The 20716-nt window shown below is 46.0% G+C and overlaps 5 protein-coding genes across 6 annotated transcripts in view; 3 read left to right on the top strand and 2 right to left on the bottom strand.

The window, feature by feature from the left end:
• The window catches only part of LOC118506046, a 41386-nt gene extending 30605 nt beyond the window's left edge, over positions 1-10781 (top strand). The window contains exons 7-8 of the mRNA XM_036042677.1: positions 3639-3848; positions 9744-10781. Coding sequence (XP_035898570.1) covers positions 3639-3848; positions 9744-9998 — 465 coding nt within the window. The 3' untranslated portion in view covers positions 9999-10781. The remainder of the gene's footprint in view (positions 1-3638; positions 3849-9743) is intronic.
• Positions 10782-10834: 53 nt separating this feature from the next.
• On the bottom strand, positions 10835-15294 carry LOC118506045 (coiled-coil and C2 domain-containing protein 1-like). Of its 2 annotated transcripts, none has more exons than XM_036042675.1 (5): positions 15071-15294; positions 12860-14989; positions 12636-12787; positions 11918-12053; positions 10835-11818 (listed from the first exon to the last, which is right to left on the bottom strand). In XM_036042675.1, the coding sequence occupies exons 1-5, from the start codon at positions 15128-15130 to the stop codon at positions 11699-11701; spliced, it is 2598 nt and encodes an 865-aa protein (XP_035898568.1). In that variant the 5' UTR covers positions 15131-15294; the 3' UTR covers positions 10835-11698. The 2 variants fall into 2 exon arrangements, with proteins under 2 accessions (XP_035898568.1, XP_035898569.1); XM_036042676.1 differs by having other exon boundaries at positions 11918-12008; positions 15071-15293.
• A 269-nt stretch (positions 15295-15563) lies between these two features.
• LOC118506044 (M-phase phosphoprotein 6-like) lies at positions 15564-16203 on the top strand. The gene is made up of 2 exons (XM_036042674.1): positions 15564-15733; positions 15805-16203. Exons 1-2 carry the CDS (start codon positions 15624-15626, stop codon positions 16145-16147), a joined length of 453 nt encoding a protein of 150 aa, XP_035898567.1. The 5' UTR covers positions 15564-15623; the 3' UTR covers positions 16148-16203.
• LOC118506043 (ubiquinone biosynthesis O-methyltransferase, mitochondrial-like) lies at positions 16144-17275 on the bottom strand. Its single transcript, XM_036042673.1, has 2 exons — positions 17116-17275; positions 16144-17052 (listed from the first exon to the last, which is right to left on the bottom strand). Exons 1-2 carry the CDS (start codon positions 17166-17168, stop codon positions 16245-16247), a joined length of 861 nt encoding a protein of 286 aa, XP_035898566.1. The 5' UTR covers positions 17169-17275; the 3' UTR covers positions 16144-16244.
• A 251-nt stretch (positions 17276-17526) lies between these two features.
• On the top strand, positions 17527-20638 carry LOC118506040 (nucleolar complex protein 2 homolog). The gene has a single exon (XM_036042669.1). It carries the CDS (start codon positions 17665-17667, stop codon positions 20548-20550), a length of 2886 nt encoding a protein of 961 aa, XP_035898562.1. The 5' UTR covers positions 17527-17664; the 3' UTR covers positions 20551-20638.
• The last annotated feature ends 78 nt before the right edge of the window (positions 20639-20716 follow it).

Below are 20716 nucleotides of genomic sequence, written 5' to 3'. Positions count from 1 at the left end.
AATTGTTAGCAAAATAAAAGCGGAATAAATCCTGCATCGTTTTACCATATAGAAACAGGAATCGGTTCAGAAAATATATCTCATATGTTAGTAAGTTTATCAGACACGCTGACGGACAGTAGAATAAAAGTACTTTTATGTGCTATTTTTAAACTATTGCTTTCAATACTTCTCAACAAGGCATAATCAAAAGCAAAATTGGGTAAAGCATCTCCAACGTTTTAAATTTCTGTATCAATTTTGTTTTCGTTGGAAAAAATAGCAAATCGATGAGTATAAATTGAAAACCTTTTTTTTATTCATAAAGAACGGCCTGGACGTATTGCTTAAATTGAAAACCTAAATAAAGTAAAAAAATATACAAACTTATTTAGTATCAAAGCTGGACTGTGTTAAAGTAGAAAAATAAAAATGAGGGAAGTACAAGATTATAAAAACTGTTTTTGATTTTTTAATTTGGTTTAAAGCCTTATTTTATTGTATTTATTTATTTATTTATTAGAACTGGGCCACGATAGCTAGCCGAGCACGGGGATTTAGTGATTGGTAGGGGACATATAGGTCTTTAAGGCTCAGGAGATTAGAAGCGTCGGTAACGTGGAGGTGCAGGCTAACGATGAATACGGCACTAGTGGCTAGTCCGCTTCTCTAAAGACGCCAACTCTAGGCGTTAACATCAGGTGTCATTAGGCGGTAAGGTCTGGATTGTAGGAGTCGAGGAACGGGTCGGGTAGCTAATCTGGTGAAAAAGCGTTGCACTTGTTTCAGCTTAGTAATCTAAACTGAAGAACCAAGCTGCCGTGAAGAGATTTCTTACATAAGGGGTCAGTAATACTGACGCAAAATTAGCGAATAAGACCCAAGATTTTATACGCTTTTTCTTGGATGTGGCCGTAGTGCTCGTGAAAAGACATTTTACTATCGACGATGACACCAAGGTCCTTGATAGCGTTGGGCCGTGTGAGGATCTGTGAGGTTATGGAGTAAGGTGCCAGGACAGGTTTGAGAGATCTAGAGGAGGAGATGATGGAACACTTCTCGAGGCTTAGGGAGAGGCAATTGAAAAAGCACCAGAGCAGTTGTTACACATCAGCAGTGATTTGCACATCATCAAAGTACATTAGATGAGCGTTTGAGGAGAGAAGTTAGCTTAGGTCATTGATAAAAAGGATAACAAGGAAGGGGGCTGACGACGCTGCCTTGTCGAACGTCAGACGAGCAAGGAAATATAATATGTTTTGGCCATACTGTTCAAGGATGATACAAAGATACTCAGAAACGATACCTCGATTAATCGATTGATAGGATCGATTTTCCAACATCTTAAAATAAATCTATGTCAATTAGCTGAAACCGGCAAAATAATCTTAATTTTGCAATGCAATAATTAAAGAGGTCTTACTCGATAGTCCGTCACTGTATGACAAGAAAATGAAGTGTTGGAAAATCACAAATGCCGTTGGTTTTGCTCCTCATACATATTACCTTCATTTTCAAAGACTGTACAGTTCTTAAAGCTCAAATACAGATCCCTGAAATACATTAAAAAAAACCGTCTGATGACACTATTTTCTCTACTAAACAAATTATAAACTGAAGAGAGTCATATGACGGAGGTGCTAACGATGTTGATAGTCTTCTCACGACAGAACCGGTCTTCGAATCCCGAATTAATCCGAATTAATTAATTTGAAGAAAATAAGTCAGAAGGACTATATTTTTATGAAGACCAGTTATACTAGCTGGTAGAGGAAGGTCACTTAAGCTGGCTTAATGAAAGGAATCATCCCATATATTATTTGCATCTACTTAATCTATCTTACATATCTAATTAATTAAACTAAATTATCTTATTTTCACCTCCTCAAATCTCCTGTCTAATCATCAATGAACAACGTCGGAATCATCCTAAAATTGGATGAGAGACATTTACGTTTAAGGTTATCTAGATTTTGTTGGATCTGATCAAGAAACAAGAAGTCTTACAGCTTCCTTAAGAAGCTGTGCTGTGCGGTATCTTGGCGGGTGATTGAGGATCCTTTTCAAACATTTGTTTTGTATTCGCTATACAACAAACATACTCCTGCTGGAGCATAACCCCCAGCTGTGTGATTCATATAGAATTGCAGGTAGTATATCTGTGTGTGTATATAGGTAGTATATAGTAGTGGCTATCTAGTGTAATGCCGAGATACCGCACGGTAGGCGTCCCGGGGACTGGATTGTTGTGGATTGCTATTTTATTCACTCTCTGTTGGATTGTCGCCATAGCACGCTTTCGGTAAGGTAGAACAATGGCCTGCGTTTTACTGCCGTTCACCAGTATCTTCCAGTCGTTTAAATAATTATCAACGCATTTTTGCAGTCCAGAATGGAGCCTTCCATCGTTCGAAGAGCTATGCAATATTGCAATATCGTCTGCGTAAAGATAAAGTTGCGCTCCTTAAATTAGAGATGGATCATCAGTAGTGTAGCAATTGTATAGAAAAGGTCCTAAGACGCACCCCTGACGAACACCTGCACTGTTACTGTAGGGCTCTGATCGGATTGACTCACGGTCGTAGCTTTGAATGATTTTTAAAACGTACATTAGAAAACCTTGTACTTTCAATTTGTGCAGAAGCCCATGGTGGCCATACGTTACGTCAAAGGCTTTTGTAATGTCTAAAAGTGTTATGGCAGTGGAGCAGCCACGGATTTTGCCCTGGTTTATGATGTTAATCATACGTTGCAATTGATGAGACGTAGAGTGACATTTCCTGCAACCAAATAGAACTTCAGTCAGGGTGTTATCCTCAAAGCAATGGTCTTCCATGCTGGCATGCATAATGCGCTCCAGGATTTCGCTGAGAACCCACAGTAAGGAGATTGGCCTTTAACTGGAAGCCATGCAGGGTCAGAGTGGGAATTGATTTCACCAATACTATTCAGCACAATGTTTTCATGCGAACCGGTCATTGTGACGCTGATGTTATGCGAGGTAGCAAAAACATTGCCTAATAAGGATACTTTTTCTCGTGGGGTAAAGCACGTAATGGAGTTCCCTTTCAGAGGAGGGATGGGTTTGGGCTTAGTGCGTAGGATTTTAGCTGTCCGCCAGAAGAAGAGGACTAGGTAATCAAGTCAAGGAAGTTAAAAATGGTAGGCTAAGCTAAGGCTCTCGAGGTTGCTAGTACCAAGGAAGTAGAAAACTCGTGGTAACTGAATAAAACTATAAGAGTTTTATCATTTGCTTTTGCTTAGCTGATATTGACAATATTCAGACAATATTTGAAAACTTTAAATGCGTTTAGAGATTCCTTTAAATTTATTATCTCATTATTAAGTAATGCGAGGTTTGAACTATGAGAAGTGCATCAAATCTTCGTTCGTAGCACGTGTCTGTACGGAATGAATTTAGTCTAATCCTTCTAAACCTACCAAGAACCATGTTCAACTTCAAACAAAAAATCATCGTACGTACTCGCTTGTCACAACCTTACATCATAATTAATTGTCTGTGTTTCTTTAGCTATGTCCTGTTGTAATCACTCGACTCCAATTTTCATAACTCTCTGTTTTCCTTTTTCTATCCCTTAATTTCGCTGTTTGGATTTACATGTCCATGCAAAAAAATACACACACACGCACGCACACAGGAGATCTGCGAGTTCCGGAAGCTGCTGCACCATCTGAACACGAAAATATCGCTACCGGTCGCGAGCCTGACCGTGCTCAACCTCAGCTACACCGTCTCGAGCGTGGCGCATCTGTTCCACGATATGACGGCCTGCCCGATTAACATCTTCACCGCCAGCCTCGCCAACATTCTGCTCTGGCTGGTCATCGCGCTGGTGCCGTTCTTCCAGGTAAGCTTAGAGTGGTCGCCGTGGCAAACCCTACGTAAGCCGCGCTTGTAATCCGGTCGGATCATCTAATCACAAGCGGAGTGGGTCGTTTTGAACGCGTTGCGAAAGGGCTTTTCGTGGGTTAGGTTGGTAACGGGGTTAGCTTACCTCGCAAGGATTTGAACCGTTGTGCGACGGGGTGCCGCTCGGCAATCGCGTAACATGCCGCAAATTTCTCGCGAGCGCGCCCGGCTGTTGTAGGGCTGCGTGCAATTAGTATGTGGAGTCCCGCGTCGAAATTGGCTCTCGTTCGATGAAAATCCTGTGGCTGCCCGGGGGACGCTCGGACCATATTGCACCGTAGTCCATGTGTTGGCTGGCCGTGCTACGACGACGGTCTGCACAATGCAGATTGATTACAGGAATTGGTGTTGTTTGATGCACTGACCGCGAGACCATTGTCGGGATGAAGTGTGTAAGTAGAGGCTCGTTAGTGCTTACCGACCAGATGTTGAGTGCGCCTGATTGGACAAGTATTTTGCACGCCCTATCGGTTTGTTTATGATTACGAGTTTGTCATGCAATCATCCGTAAGGTCACTCGGGAGTTTTGCGAACAGGGCAAACCTATGCTGAGGATGATGATTGCTTTCTTCTTTTAAAATGAATTTGAAAAGGGATTTTGGATTTTTCCGACACACTTCACCTTTTCTCCAGCATGAATGACTATTTTAAATTCTAATAACATCCGTGAATATTTTTTTGAAAAATTAATTGCATCCAATACTACCACGGTAGAAAACACGTTAATCTAAATCGACGCATCCTCTACGGGCTAATCCCGGTAGCGTTATACAAACCCCACTTCCAACCATTTGCTTTTAATTATCAGCTAAACCCTTCCGTTCTGTTCTGTTTCGCAACGTTTCTTCCCGTGTTGTGGTTCACTCCGCAAATGCAATGTATGTCTAAATGCGTAAATTATCTCTAATTGTGTGACTAACAGTGGCGCGTTCACCCGACGCCCGGTCGTCTCCACTTTCAATTTGCGTTAGCCGAAAATCATTTTCCCTAATCCCGATTTCATTCTGAAAACCCGTCGTTCAAAGCAATTCGTGGTCAATGCCGGGGTGTACGGGTCAATATTCAATGGCGTGTGCATAGGGTTTTCCCCACCTTTTTCCTAACCAACAGACAGACGCACTTGTACCGATGACGTAAAGCAGACAAAAACTGCTGATCTGCTGGTTGAAAATGTAGGCAGTATTGAATTAGCATAACTTTGCATCGCTCACTCTCGCTGACGTTCCTTTGGGGCCGGGTTGCAGGTACACTGGCATCGAGCTTGTTTTTATCATCCTGTGGCGCGCTGTTAGCTTCCTCTCGGCTTGTGAATGTGAGTGTTTTACTGCACCCCCTTCCCTTTCGATTCCCTCCCACTTGCAGGCCACATTTAATAGGCAACACGCGCACCATTATCGCGCCATAATAGCGTCCGGCCGAATGTGCCGAATGACCGATTCGTGGAGGATGCTGTGTGTACCTTATTTGACATAAACGGCCGGATCGGTGCCGGCGAGCTACCTGCAAGACATTCCCATAACCTATCCTATCATGAGGGTGCTGACTAATTAATAGCTAATTAAACGGAACCATTTTCCACCGGACTGTTAACCTACGCCGGGACCTGCGGGCTTTTATGACGGTACCGGCCAATGCTGCATTGGCCACACCAGAAAGAGGGGACCACAGCAGCAGCGCACCCGCTCCCCCCAAACACAAACGCGAGTCTCGTTCTATTGTCAATTAAATATTGCGTTGGAGGTTTCGGCCATCTCAACCAGGGGACGACACCGATGTAGTTGAAAATTAATCAACCGGTGCTACACGTTTGTAACTATTTTGCGAACTGATCTTTGTTGTCGGTGCTGCTGATGCTGACAAGAACACACGCCTGGAGAAGCATGGATAGAACGGTGCCACCCTTGTGGTCCGCGAATCAGTAATTCAACTAGCAATTAGTGATAAGTTATTGAATTCGATGAAATTCGGACCCGTAGGTTCCATGCCAAACATGCTCGGTATTGAAACATTGTGCATTTCATCTCGTACAACAGAATTTGTCCGATGCAAATTCTATTATGACTAATTTTTAGCCTGGCCGTTTACAAATTAATTCACCTAATCGCATCGCAACGTCAATGTAGTTGAGCGAATTTAAGAAGAGCTAAGTGGATTCCCCGGAACACAAACATCCGAATCGGTATGGAGATTAACGTAATATCGATCCTATTTTCCTCGTAATAATGCAACTGCTGTTGCTCGACGGTCGAACGGAGTGCGCCGTTTCAATTGGTTGGTTGCAACATCTTAAGACCGTCAAGAGTTGGGATAGAACAATCAAACTTTAAAATTGCATCAAATTTCGTCTCGATCGGTGTGATGGTTTGATTTCGTGGAATTTTAGCAGTTTTTAGACGAAACTTTCAACTTAATCCTTTAATATGCGAAGGATCGATTTCCTTCCTGGAATGCTTGTTACTTGGAAGGGGTGTGAAGGCTCGTTAAGTTCATTTACGCCTTGTAGGTATTGGCATTTTTTTTTTTTTTTGTAAAGATTATCTGTTTCATGTAAAAAAGGAATTCAAAGACCGATTACAGCGGAAACTGAGCTAGTTTTTGGATACTATACTATTGCAAGGACCAACAAATCAATTTATTTAAAAATGGTTCCTATTTTCAAATGCCTTTTTTATTTTACTAATCACCAGAATACTGACAAGCGACGGCTGCACTTCACTTTAGGGTTTGAAGAGGCGAATGAAGTCTCAAACACCCAAAGCCTCTATAAATAAACGATTAAAAAAACTTCATATTAGGGACCTCGTGCAAGGTTCCTTGTAAAAGGGGCACCCACCTGAGTTGCCTCGCAACGAGCCAGCAGATCGCCCCGGTCGCGTATTCTCCGGGAGCTACATCCTGCTACGCTGCTCTTATAGCAGTTCAGCAGATCTCTCTATCAAAACTCTAGCTAACTCTAGAGGCCTTAACTTCCATTCCATCTGAGGCTTCAAAGTAGCTTTTGTCCAACACTGTCCTTTTGGCCACAAGCTGTCATTTCACTGAAGTGAGTACGACGAGGTGAGTACGAGGAAAGTTCTGCTTCATCATTTCAATATGAACAAACAGTTCAATATGTGGTCAAACAGATCACCTACTGAATTGAAGTCAGATAATGCGCGCATCCAAGGGTCATTTTGAGCAAACCGCGAGCGTCGCAATGGGATGAGAAGTGGAGGGCGAACGCGAAAGCGGTACGGTGGAACATAGATGGGAATGGCTGCCAGGAGGGTAGGGGAGTCAATGTTGGCATGAAGGATGTTGGCAATAAATAGCCTGCGCGCTTGTCAATGACGGTCTTGTGAGCCAACCAATCCCAGGAACTGACACCGTATACCGTGAATGAAGGAGAAGCAGCTCTGGGGTCGTTTAGGAAACGCCTTACGGCGATTCTAGAAAACTTCCGTTGTACCCTGATCCATGGAGGTGACACCTGCTGGGGACCAAACGACGCTGGGGTAGTCCAAGATAGGACGGACCCAGCAGCAATACAACGCCCTCGAGCACAATGGATCGCGGACCTCAGGCCCAATAATTTGTTGGTCGAGAATTGAGTTGATATGTGGCTCAAAAGACAGTTTGTCATCGAGCCACACACCAAGGTCCTTTACCAGAGTGACTCGTGGGAGTGGTGAGCCACCGAGCTGGTAGCCATATAGCTGCTTGTTGTGAGAGCGGCCGAACGAGATTACGCCGCATTTTTCTACACAAAGGATGGGCCCGTTAGAGGAACACCAATCCGCAAATGCATCGGCGTAGCTTTGAAGGCAAAGGAAGTCTTGAGACGAGGACACAGGAAGATAGAACTTAACATCGTCAGCATACAACAGACATCCTTTGGGAGGGAGCGACTTGATGCAGTCCGTGATGAAAATCGAAAACAGTAAAGGACTTATAGTACGACTTATTTGGAGTAACCCAACCAGGGAGGATATTCACTAGGACCAACACCAGGTCGTACAGGCGATAGCGGCGTAGGTCTTCAAACGGCAGGACCGGTGTTAAAGTTCCATCCAGACTATTCTCTGTAGTGAAAACTGACTACCCAACTACGTAGTATCCTTAGGTCTAGTAAGCCATTAGGTGGCAGGAATGACTCAAGAGGTCGTTAGGTTCAGAAGAAAATATTCACTTGTGAACAATTGCTCCAACGGCAAAAAAGGATCGAATTTTCGCATCAAATTGTTACTGGCGATGAAAATTGGATCCAAATAGAAATATCCCCCGATAATCCATTAGATCGACCATACCCGATCATCTCTTGGCCTCCTGAAACAATTCTCGCTACCGCTCACGATCCACTGCATTCGTCTGCCAACGCCATCTCAGCTTGAGTCTACTATGCCTCCTCTACCCGTGTGGATGGCCTAAAAGCATCTAGCAGTCTAGGTCGTCCGGTGTCATTCTCATAGTATGACCAGCCCACAGGTGCCTGGCGAGTCTAATTCGCTGCAGAGCTCGTAGATTGTAGCGGCTCTTCCATTGTCCCTTCACACATACTGGACCAAAAATCCTTCTCAGCACCTTCTTCTCGGAAGCTTCCAAGAGGGTTTCGTCAGTTTTGGACAGAGTCCATGTCTCAGAGGGGCATGTGAGTACCGAGACTATAAATGTTCTGTACAGTCCCAGCTTCGTCCGTCGCATCAACATCATCTACAGACAAGGCGAAATATACAAGGTGTGCAGATCATGATGTGGATTTGGTAGGATCTGTATTAGGAGCTGCTCCAAGCAAGTGAACTACACAAACCAAACTTGTATTGCCATCTTTTCCGATCGATACAACATGGGCTACCTGAGTGTCACTTCTCCAATGACGAAGAAGGAAATATAGCTACTATTTTGTATGAGAGAAGTACTTTAAACACTGAATGGATAACGAATTTTCCACACACTTTTGTATAGTCCTCAGGCTCTCAGTAAAGACGAATTAGCGAGCAAATCAAAATCATTAAAGTCTGTCATGGTAAAACGATTGTTCCAGGATGCAACCTCACGCACTCTACAATTCCTGTTTACTCTACTTCAAATTTGCCCTAATGCTAAACCATTTCAAACGCTTACGCAGAATCGTTAAAATCAATCGTTATTGTGAAATTGTTCACAAATCGAACGATTGCTGGAACGATCTCCGTTTGAGCATCGACCGTTCGTAAGTGAATCCGTTTCGGTATCATTCTCCAATCCCAAACGAATCTAGATCCGTCGTTCGAATGCTGTTTTATTCTATGCATTCCTATCAAGAGTAACATAATGCATGCTGCTACCACAGGAACGATACGCGCCGATGCTAAAATTCCCCCCAAAAGTCTCACAGATAGCTGGATCGTTAGCGTTCATCAGAACTGAAATTCCTGAACATTGATCAAAATCGTGCCTCCTGCTGCTAGAATCGTTCGTTTAAACCTGAAGCACATACTGATTTTGACCGTTCAAATGAAATGTTCTTCTTCTTTGGAGGAAGAATTGGATAATACCCGAGAGTAATTCAACAAATCTGTTGCACGTTTAACGTGATAGCTTGTTTAGGGAACATTTTTTTGGAACAAAAAATCCTTCCTACGTTTACTGTCATTTCCTTGAGCCGGGCGAAGATTTTTAATTCTCCGGCTAACGATACAGCTCCGAACGTTCCCTGCCGCCTGTCTGCTTCAAAAATCGCTATCATTCCTGAGTAACACCAGCAAAATGAAACGCACGGGCAGCAAGGAACGTAAATTGGGCGCCGGTGTTGCGTAGCTATGGTTGCCTCCAACTCACACACACACACACCCACCGTTCCCATTCTCTTCGACAGGCCGCCAGCCTAACCGTCACCTGCCGCCAAACGCAATCCTGCGGCCATCTGATAAGCATTCGTCCGTTCGTTCACCGGAACACGTCGTCCGAGGATCTGAACACCGTGCTGCTGTACGCGTCCTCGCTAAAGATGTCAGCCAAATTGTTCCGGATGCCCGTCAGCGCCCACTATCTGTGCTTTCTCGTGCTCGTCTGCTTCATCGGTGTGCTGACGTTCGGAATGTGCCTCAACATATCGCTCGGTCGGCTGTAGAGTTGGGGAGAGGGCAGGGAGCAAGGGTGGAATATACGCACAGCCACGTGACGTGGTGGTGTGCCGTGACGGCGTGACCGGAAATCGCGTTCGGGGTGCAGTGGAATTCGCCCGGAAGGAAGTGAAGCTTTCGTGGAATTGGATGAACTGACACGGACAGACCGAATCATCGGCCGGCCTGTTCGGCAGCAAGTGACGGACCGTTTCATACACGTGGAGACTTTCGGACGACCGATCGGTTGCGTGAGTTTTGGACGATACAGTTTAAGAAGAACCACCTATCGAATCGAAACGGGAGGGCTAGGCTCCTTCTTTATCGATCATCACGAACCGTGACCGGACACCAGTTTGCACAGATTTTTTTTTTTGTATTTCCTTCCCGCAGACTGGCTAACTGGGTGAGAGCCTTGATTGCCATTCGCTGCCCGATACCTTTTCACTCGGGCCAATACTTCGATTGATAGTGACAGATGTTCGATGTCGGATTGCTAGGCTAATATGAAAGTGCGCAATGTGAATAACCTACATTTTTTGAGATTATGCCTTTAAATCGCTCGTAGTAAATTTGAATTTCTGCAGGAAAAAAAAACGATAGCTCATTCTCAATTATCCACAAGGGGAAGAGAGCATGAACTGCACGTGATTTAGTGCATGTGTTTCAAATTTCGTTCTTCAACAGTTTCTCCAATCAGAAACATCAGCTTTTGTTAATGATAGCTTATTAAGCTAATTGTGAGCAAAAGGATGCATGATTGAGCAATAAAGACTGGTGTACAAAGCATGCGTCTAATTGATTTTCTTTTCAAAATAGTGAAACCATAACACAGCTCAAAATATTGCTACTGAATCACATTTTTTCTATTGAACTTTTTCATGCTACAGATTTGTTTGGGGACGGGGAAAACACTGTTTACACTCAGTTTGCACAGTCGCGCAAACGAACTGAACCGATAAATATATAAAGACGAACAGTTTTACTGACCGTTCTGCAGCGTGGGTTAGGTTTAATTTATTATTCTCACTCGAACCAGAACCAAAATGAAGCGTAAATGATATTTTTTTTTTTCTAATTATATGTTACCAAAAGGCGAAAGTATTCCCAAACTCCATTTTCGACCCGCAGCGTTACGTTTCCTTCAAGTTGCTGGACCGCTTCTCTTCTTTGAAGTTTATTCCATACCTAACAACAAGATAACCGTGTAAGCGTGTTCGTTTCATTGTCTTCTGTACGGGGGCGACACCATCGTACAATATCAAATTAGGGAAGTGGGTAGACTTTATGCTGTGCTCCGCCAATTCCCCACGGGACCTGACGAGATGCGCTGGGAAGCGTTGGTTGGGGTGGTCGTGTTCATCCAATTGCTACCGACCCGATACCGTTTTGACCCTGTGCTGCGGACATCCCTTAATATCACATTCTAGCGTAGACCGAAACTGTTTGCCCGAACCGTACCAGAACACAGCGCCCGTAGCACGCGTTTAATTTATTCAACTACATTTCGCACCATCCGTCGCGCAAAACGTTTCGTTGTTGCATTTTGATACCTGTTCTCTCTCTCTCTCTCTCTGTCGGACCGTTCGGACATGCACACCGACGCGACAAGTACGCACTGCAAATAGCTTGGGTAATTCAGTTCGGCAATCCATGTTCAGCCGGCAAACCCCGAACGGAAGTCGTTTGCGTCGTCCCGGAAGTGTGTCTATGAATCGAGCACCACCCAACGTTCGTTAATCTGCTCGATTTGCTTCGTCAGGATGGGATTACGGACACGCAGTTTGACCTCGAGCTTGCCACCGACCGTGCGCCTTCCATCCATTAGCTGCAAGCAGAGGGGAAACCGATGAGAGGGCAGCTCGAAAATCGAATCCGGTTGGCAATGACGGGCCACGGTGGTGGTGTTCGTCTATTCGCTACTCACCGGAAATGAATCGTGGATTTCGATCTGCGTCTCCAGCGGCTGCAGCTTTACCGTCACCGTGCCGATCAGCACGTCCGAGCGAAGGAAACCACTGAAACAGGAGAAAAGTCCAGTTGATGCACCGTGACAGCAGCGGCTAGTAGCGGCAAGGGCGAATCACCGTCATTACAAGCAAAATGAGCACACCGGGCATGCACGCCGAAATGGGGGGGCGCACAAGCACGATACAGAGGGCCACGTGGCAAGAAGAACATGCACAAAACACGTGCGTGTTTTATTGTTTTGTTTTTTTTTATGTGTGTGTGTGTGTCGAGCATTGTAGTACACGCAACAAAAGCACAATGCGTACAATAAAATGAAAAAGGAGAGAAAAAATATGCTATAAAATGGAAGCCACTAGACAATGGCGCACTGCATGCTCTATATGGAATGTGCTACAGCAGGACAAGCACAGATCTACGGGAGTGTATTCAACGCGTGCTGGAAGCTGGATTGAAGGGGGGGAGGGATTGGGTCGACCATTTGGGGAACGATCCGACAAAAGCGATTTAACTTTCCAGGTTTATAAATACCACTGAAAAAAAGGGGTGATTCGAGCGGGATTTGCTAGCTTCATGATTTGAGTCATTATAAGCGACTTACAACAGGTTCCACGCAATGGTTTAAGGATAAAGCATGGAAAAAGCCATCTACCACATGTATACAAGTGCATGCTTACCCTTTGGAGTAGACTTCACATTTCAGTGCATGGCGCTTGAACACGCGCTGACAGTTCCGCTGGCTGCGCTGTATTTCGAGCGTTTGCTGATAATTATACTCCGGACTGTGGGTGTCCTTCACAAGGTTCGTCCTTCCTTTCAGTGGATCTTCCTGTGAAGCGTAAAACCCACAACCATCAGAAAATGCGCCGTCCTGACAAACCTACCGACTTGAACACTTTACCTGCGGATAGGGAAACTCGAACTTCACGTAAGTATCCACATCCTTCGGATTCGGCACATTGTAATTGATGCCCCGCACCACGCATATTTCAATTTCATTATCCGACAGATCCGTGTTGCATTTCACCACATTAAACTGCAGCTTTTCGTAGTGGAACTTGGGCAGCGGCAAGCCCTGCCGATGGCCCAACCGCACGAGATCGAGATCCTTCTGTACGTTGAGCGCGAGATTTTCGAACTTGTTCATACCCCCAATGTCTCCCATCGCCCGGTGATGGTCGCGCGTGTTTCGGCAGATAATTAACTGCTTCGACAGTTGCTCTTCCAGCCGTATGCGCGTCTCCCCATCGATGCCCTCGTCTAGCGCGGGCTGCTCATGGCCCTCACCCGTCTGATCACAGTCCTCCGAGTTTACGATGGTAAAGGAAGCTTCCAGCGCGTTCCGTTTCGAGGGAGCAATAGGCACCGTGGTTAGGTCGACCCTTCCACCAGCGCGGGCCACCTCTATCAGCTTTTCCAGCCCCTTGAACACCCGTAAACATTCCTTCGCTTCGTCGAGGTCACCGGCCTTTTTCGCTTCAATAGCCGCCTGTTTGTATTCGCGGTGCCGTTCCAGCAGAAGGTTTAACTGTTTGTCGAACTGTGTGACGGGTTTTGGAGAGCTCTTGCTCGTCCCCGGGACTGGCTCTGCGGACGGTACGAGCGGTGAAGTGGCTTGAGGTTTCGACGGTACCGGAGGGGTAGGCTTTTTGGTTGGTGCCGGTGGCTTTGGAGGTCCATCGACCGGGATCGGTCCATAGCCTGGCGGTGTCGGTAGTTCATCGATCGGAATCGGCTTCCCGGCCTTATGCATCTTTATCGCATCTTGGTACTGCTTCACGATTCGTCCCATGCGCCGAGCTTTCGAACCGTTGCCCTCGTCTTTGGCGGCCTGTTCGACTGCTTTATACTTTTCCAATCGCTGCTCGAGTGCTTCCAGCACAGTGGTAGCTTGTATTAAATTTTCCTCTTCTTCCTCCGCTTCTTCTGCGGGCTGTTCCGCAGAAGGGGCTGAAACTGGCCGGGAAGGCACGTCCGCCTCTTTCTGTACCTTTTCTTCCTGTTTCGCGGAAGGCACTGCTGGGCGGCTGGCTTGCGACGTATTAAGCTCGCTCGGTGGTGGTGGCATTCGACTAAGGTCTACCTCCTCACCGTTCTCCATCGCACGAATTACCACATCGAACTGTTTTAGAACCTTCACGTACGCCATCGCTTGTTCATTGTTTCCTGCTTTTTTCGCACTTAGTGCAGCCTGTTTGTAGAGTTGCTTTCGCTCGTTAAGCAGTATCAGCTTGGGGTTTTCCTTTGCAACCGTGTCTTGCAGTACCGGGGCCGGCGTCGGTGGTGGTTTTGCTTCCCGCCTTGGTGGCACTGGTGGTGGTGCCGATCGGGAAGGTCCTGGTTCGTCGGGGGAGGATGAAGTTAGTGCTGCTGAGGGAGGCGGCGGAGCAGGACGAACAGGTGCAGTGCTAGGTTTCGCTATATCATCCGTTGGATCCTTTGGCGGAGCGGCCAGTTTTACGCTCACTTCCGGTGGAATAACGCTTTCATCGACTGGTTTGCCAGCTTCGGCTAATTTCAACTGGTCTTTGAGCGTTTTAAGCCCTCGATTAAATCTTCTCGCTTTTCCAGAATCGCCCGCCCTCTTCGCACCTTCTTCGGCCTGTGTGTACATCGCGACACGTGACTTAAGCAATGCAACCAAGTCTCCATTCGATGCGCTTTTCCTCGGTGGTGCTGCTGGTTTGGGTTTTGCTTCAGCAACATCCTCGTTCAAACCATCGTCTTCGTCTGCAACAGCACCACCCGTAATTGCGGACAGTTCGTCCAGCAGGTCTGAGTCATCGTCATCACCATCGGATGCATCGTCGTCGCTTCCAACGTCTCGCAAACTGGCCGCTACCATTGCATCCAGCTCCTGTGGTGCCACAATTCCTTTCGCTTTGGGTTTTGGTTTTGCCTTTCGTACACCAGCCAACCCCGCCGTAATTGCAGCCAGTTCCGCTTCCAGTGCATCGTCATCTGCATCGCTCGCATCGTCTGCTTCATCGTCGAGTCCTGGAATGTCGTTCGATAGTCCGAATATGCCAAACTGTGTCCGCAACAAACACAAAGAAACGCATTAGATGATGACTAATGCAGCAGCTGTAGAAGGTAAGTAGCTTCGACTTACCTCGGCAGGATCTCGCTTTCGCTCACGCTTCGGTGGCGTTGGTTTGCTGAAACCAAACATTGCAGTACACAATCAAGGACAGTGCATTAACCACCCACACACGAACTGCACTTTTGAACGCCCAGAAAGTCTTTTTCACAGCATAGGAAATCGTGTACCTCTTGTTGTTGAGCTTATTATCGCAATCGAAATCGCGCATTTGTTTTGATTGTGAATGACAGATGCAATGCCAGTGACAGCCGTTAAAAAATGAACCGGTTATTCAAACATTTTATCTTAATTTTGGAAATAAAATTACCCTTTCAAAAGGATAATAAAAGAAAGCCATATGAAACTCTATCATGCAATTCGTTCGCTGTTTCTATTTGCCGGAAAGCTAATGGATGCCGTTTTTTATGCCGTTCTAAGCTCTGTTTAGAAACACGCTTCCGAACCGGTTTACCGGTATAAAATTGACAGATCAGCTGTCATCAGCCTGGCACACGCTGTGTTTGTTTACATTCAGTTCGTTTCCACAGATCACCCACCAAAAGCATCGAAATCAGCTCCAAAAATGTCCACTAAAATGAATAAAGTACAGCTGTCGAAGGGTATTTTGCAGATGAAATTTATGTCGCGGACTAAGGAAAAACTGGACAAAGAAGCGGATGATGAACGAGGACGGTAAGGATGGCAACGCTTCCTACAATGAAGCCCGTTCGGTTACCTCAACTTTTGTGTTCTCCCCATTTCAGTGCACTGTACGCTAGTGAAATTACAGACAAAATGTTATCTGAAACTATAAAATACGTTATCGAACCTAGTTACGTTCCATGCGAAGATCTGATCGAGGGACGTATAAGCTACGGTGGTATGAATCCAGAAATAGAGCGAATAATCGAAATCGAATCCGGCGTGGACGTCGCGAAACGTGAGCGAGAGGAAGCTGCCAAGAAGGCAAAAATGGAAACGGATGTGCCGGATGCAGAAATGGCCCGATTCTACTCTAGTGTAATGCAAACGATGAACAAGAAGTACGACAGTCACAAAAAGCGTTTGCAACACCCACTGCCATTAAATATAAAACGATCCACTTAAGCGATATAATAAATTAATTCCTTTATTTTTGATGCTCGGGTAGTTTCTACAATAATAAGGTGCGTTAAAATTTATTTTAATCTCCGTCTTACAACACTTACTCTTCCCGCATTTTAACTGCATGCAGTGCATAATTTATCTCAGTGTTCTTCGTCCAGCACCACTGATTGGACCAAAACTGATAAAACATTCCGTGAACCAGAATAGTGTTGCAGTTGTAACTGGAGAGAATTCGCTGCACATCGAGTGGCGAAACGAACTTATCCCAATCGTGCGTTCCTTCGGGGACTAGTTTGAAAACTTGTTCGGCACCAACTATGGCACCCAGCCACGAAGGGGTCGTTTTGTTGATCGTGGTAATAAACATGGATCCTCCTGGTTTTAGAGCTGCTAGACACTGTTCGATAAACGCAACCTTATCGTTTACGTGTTCCAATACCTCGGAAGCTACCACAGCATCATATCGTTCAGCATTCTTCGCCGCATGTTGTTCGATGGTTTCCACATGATACTGGATTTGTTCCGGGTCGAGCGATTTGTCGTCTTTGGCATGTTGCTTTGCCACGTTAATCAGCTTTTCGCTGGGATCGATACCGACTACCTTCGAGTTCAGTTTGGCAAGCGCTTCGGTCAGGATTCCTCCACCACAGCCCACCTCGAGAATGTTTAAATTGGCGAGAACGTCCGGTTTGCGGACAAGCGCTTTCTCAACAGCACCGGTCGTGATTAATCCATCGCGAATCAACGGAACACGCAGGGCGTTCATCGCGTGTAGCCCGCGGATCGGTCCTTGCGGATCCCACCACTCGGTGGATTGTTTGGAAAGATTGTCCACCTCCCGCTGGTCCACATTGCTGTACTGCGTACGAATGGTTTCTGAAGGCGAAGAAAACCCTCGGCACGTTCTAGAAGGAAAGTGAATTATTGCGTCACTTTATTCAATAGTGCGGAATTTGATGAAAATTTACCTTTTAAGCAATACTGTGTGGCGTAATAGACGAATACTCTGTTGAGGTAACATGGCTGGGAGGTTTAAAGAGTATTTTCACTAATAAAACAAGACTGATTCTAGTCGCCGGCGTTCGTTTGTTGTTTCCAAACAATAATGAATATTGGCTCCACAGTTGTCTCGCACAGATGGTGATTCTGTCAAAATTTATTTCTTCTCTTTTTATTCCTAAATTTTCTGGTTTATACAACATTTAGTAATTTTATTTAAAATCAATAATCTTTTACTTTATTGTGGCATCAAAAAGCCCTGCAACAGCTGCAAAAATAATATTTTAATGGCAAATAAATCGACTATTTTTGTACCACATTGTCTATATGGCAACACTTCTTTTGACGTTTAATCCCATTGTCAAATGGTGCATGCTCGGGGCGAAACGTCAAAACCATAAACACGTGCGAGTTCCACCGGCTTGAGCAAACAATCCACGAAAATTTAGTTAATTTCTATCGTTAAACCGTTCCTTCGTTATTGTTTCATTGTAGTGTGTGACCTTTACATCCCCAAAATGAAGATCAAGCAGTCAAAGAAAAAGGAAGACTTTCAGAACATGTCCCTGGACAACTTCTTGGACAACATGGATGCAGACGTGGGAGACGACGAGCCAGAAGCAAAGCCGAAAAGTAAAATCAAATCGAACGGTATTGAAAAGGCCAAATCCAAACAGGATCTTACGAGTGACAAAAAGAAACCAAAAGCCGAAGCAAAGCTGAAGAAATTACCGGCGACCACACAAGATTCGCAACCGGCAGAAAATGGGATTGGCCCGAAAAAGCTCAAAGGCCAGAAAGGCTTACTCGATGGAAAAAAGAAAAAGGGAGCTTCCGAAGACGACTTACCCGGTGGAAATGTAAATGGGAAAGCGCAGGACAAGAAAGTGAAGGAGAAAAAACTGAAACCGGAAGTGAATGGCGGTGAGAAGCGAACGAAACGCAAACTAGCCGAACCGGACGATTCCGAAGATGCAGGCGACTCTGAAGACGAGCCAACCATGAAAAAATCTGGCAAAGTTTTGAAAAAGAAGAAACAAGCAGCAGAGGAGCCGAAAGGAAAAAAGAAAAAGTCCGAATCGGAAGCTCCGGTTGCAGTGAATGGAAAAGCCGCGAAGAAAACGAAAGGCAAGCCGGCGGCTGCGCTGGAAGATTCCAACGAGGCGGATGATTTAGAAGCAGAATCGGGTATGAAGCAGGTGGAAATGGAGCACAAGCAAGCGCTGGCTAGGCTAGAGTCAACCGATCCCGAACTGTTCGCCTTTCTGAAGAAGAACGACGAGAAACTGTTGAAATTCGGACAATTGGATGGAAGCGATTCGGAATTCGAAGACTCGTCGGATGATGAGGCGGCTGACGACGGAGAGGGAGACGTGCACAAGCTGCCGAAGAAGTTGGAAGTGGCCAGCGATGAGAGTGATTTCGATCCGAACGAAGACGATGAGAAGGAAGACGCTGGTGGAGAGGACGATGATGAGGAGGATGGCGAAGACGATGGCGCGAGAGGTATCGATGATAGCACACCGGGCAAGAAGGTAACGTTTAAAATGTTAAAAGCATGGACCAACGATCTGACCACTTTGCCGATAAAACACGTCAACGGTATCCGGAACATCTGCAAGGCGTTTAACTCAGCCATCTACACGGTGACGGGCGACAAAAGCGTTATTCCGCCGTATCGCATAGAAGGATCTGCGCTGTTCAACGGGATCGTACAGGCGTGTGTGCTGTACCTGGGCCCGGCTGTCCGCAGCTACCTTTCCTTGAACGAGAAGCGACAGTTCAAGGATTTGAAGAACGATAGACGGTTCAAGAAGATTAAAGCATGTCTGAAGACGTATCTGGTCGATCTTACCAATCTGCTCGAGAACGTGTCCTCATCACACATCATGTCAGTGCTTCTCAAGCACCTGCATCAATTTTCATCCATTCTGGTGTGCTACCAACCGATTACGAAACCGATTCTGAAGCGCCTCATCGGCATCTGGAGTACGGCCGAGGAGGAAACGATCCGCGTGTTGGCTTTCATGTGCATCTTGAAGATTACGCACGCTCAACAATCCCATTTCCTCAGCAACGTGTTGAAAGTGATGTATCTGGCGTACGTGAAGAACAGCAAATTCGTGTCGCCGAACACGCTGCCCAACATCAACTTTATGCGCCGCTCGTTGGGGGAAATGTTTCTGCTGAACTTCAACGTGTCCTACCAGCACATGTTCCTGTACATCCGTCAGCTGGCCATCCACCTGCGAAATGCGGTCATTCTGCAGAAGAAGGATAGTTTCCAGTACATCTACAACTGGCAGTACATCAACTCGTTGAAGCTTTGGGGCGATGTGCTTGGGGCGGCCCATGCACACGGCGAGGCGCTCGAACCGCTGATCTATCCGTTTGTCTCGATCACGATCGGTGTGATCAAGCTGATACCCTCTGCGCAGTACTTTCCGCTGCGGTTCCACTGCTGTCGCATACTGATACAGCTGAATGCAAAAACTAACATCTACATACCGGTGCTCCCGCTGCTGGTGGAGGTCCTGCGGTCGCACAGCTTCAACGAGCATCATAAGAAGCTGTCCATGCGCCCCGTCAATCTGACCTGTCTGCTACGACTGTCGCAGGCCAACATACAGGAGAATGCGTTCAAAGACGCCGTAATCGATCAAATTTACGAGCTCGTGCTGGAGTTTGCGGCCAACGAGTCGGCATCGGTCGGCTTTCCGGAGATCATTCTACCGATCGTGCTGCAGCTGCGCCAGTACACGAAAACGACCAAACAGTACAAGTACTCGCGCAAGATGAAACAGTTGAGCGACAAGCTGATGGAAAACTACGAGTTCATTGAAAAGCTGCGCAGCAAGATGGACATACCGCTGAAGGAAACGGAACGTATCCGTGCCTGGGAGGAAACGGTCCGGGCCGATGAAACGCCGCTGATGAAGTTCTACGCTTCCGTGGCGAAGGAAACCGAATCGGCGAAACGCCGTGAAGCTACAAATTCGGAAAATATCAGCGATTACAAGCTGCCGAAGCTGAAGAAGCTGCCGAAGAAACAGCAGGTGAAGCAGGACGGTCCGGTGACCCTGTTTCCATCGGACGACGAGGACGAGGATGAGGATAAGATTGGTTTCGAGGACATGGAGGAAGCAGATGATGGTGAGGAGGAGGGTGATGATGAATCGATGTCCGACCTGGAGGCAGATAGTGATGATGAGGAGGAGGAGGATATGGGTTCGGATGAGGAAGACGAAGACGAGGTACCGCAAAAGAACAGCAAAAAGAAAACGACTAAAGGGCAGGGCAAACCGCAAAAGAAGCGCGACGAGGATTATCCGGTGGAAGATGTAAAGGATGCGGATCAGGTCGATATCGTGAAGGATTTGAAGTTGGACGAGTGGGATGATTAGAAAAGCGGTTGACGTTCAATCATATGTACAATACGTTGCAAGAAGGTATAAATAAATCGGTTTTAAGGGAGGATTTCCCTTACTTGTACGTTGGTGGAAACTTGAGTAGTTTGCCCGATTGCCTTAAAGAAACGCCATTGAGAAAAATTTTAAATCCAAATGAAAT

The sequence above is a fragment of the Anopheles stephensi genome, chromosome 2 (genome assembly GCF_013141755.1).
Source record: "Anopheles stephensi strain Indian chromosome 2, UCI_ANSTEP_V1.0, whole genome shotgun sequence".
Lineage (NCBI taxonomy): Eukaryota > Metazoa > Arthropoda > Insecta > Diptera > Culicidae > Anopheles > Anopheles stephensi.
The sequence above is the reverse complement of the archived record's forward strand: the minus strand, read 5'-3'. Positions and strand labels throughout refer to the sequence as shown.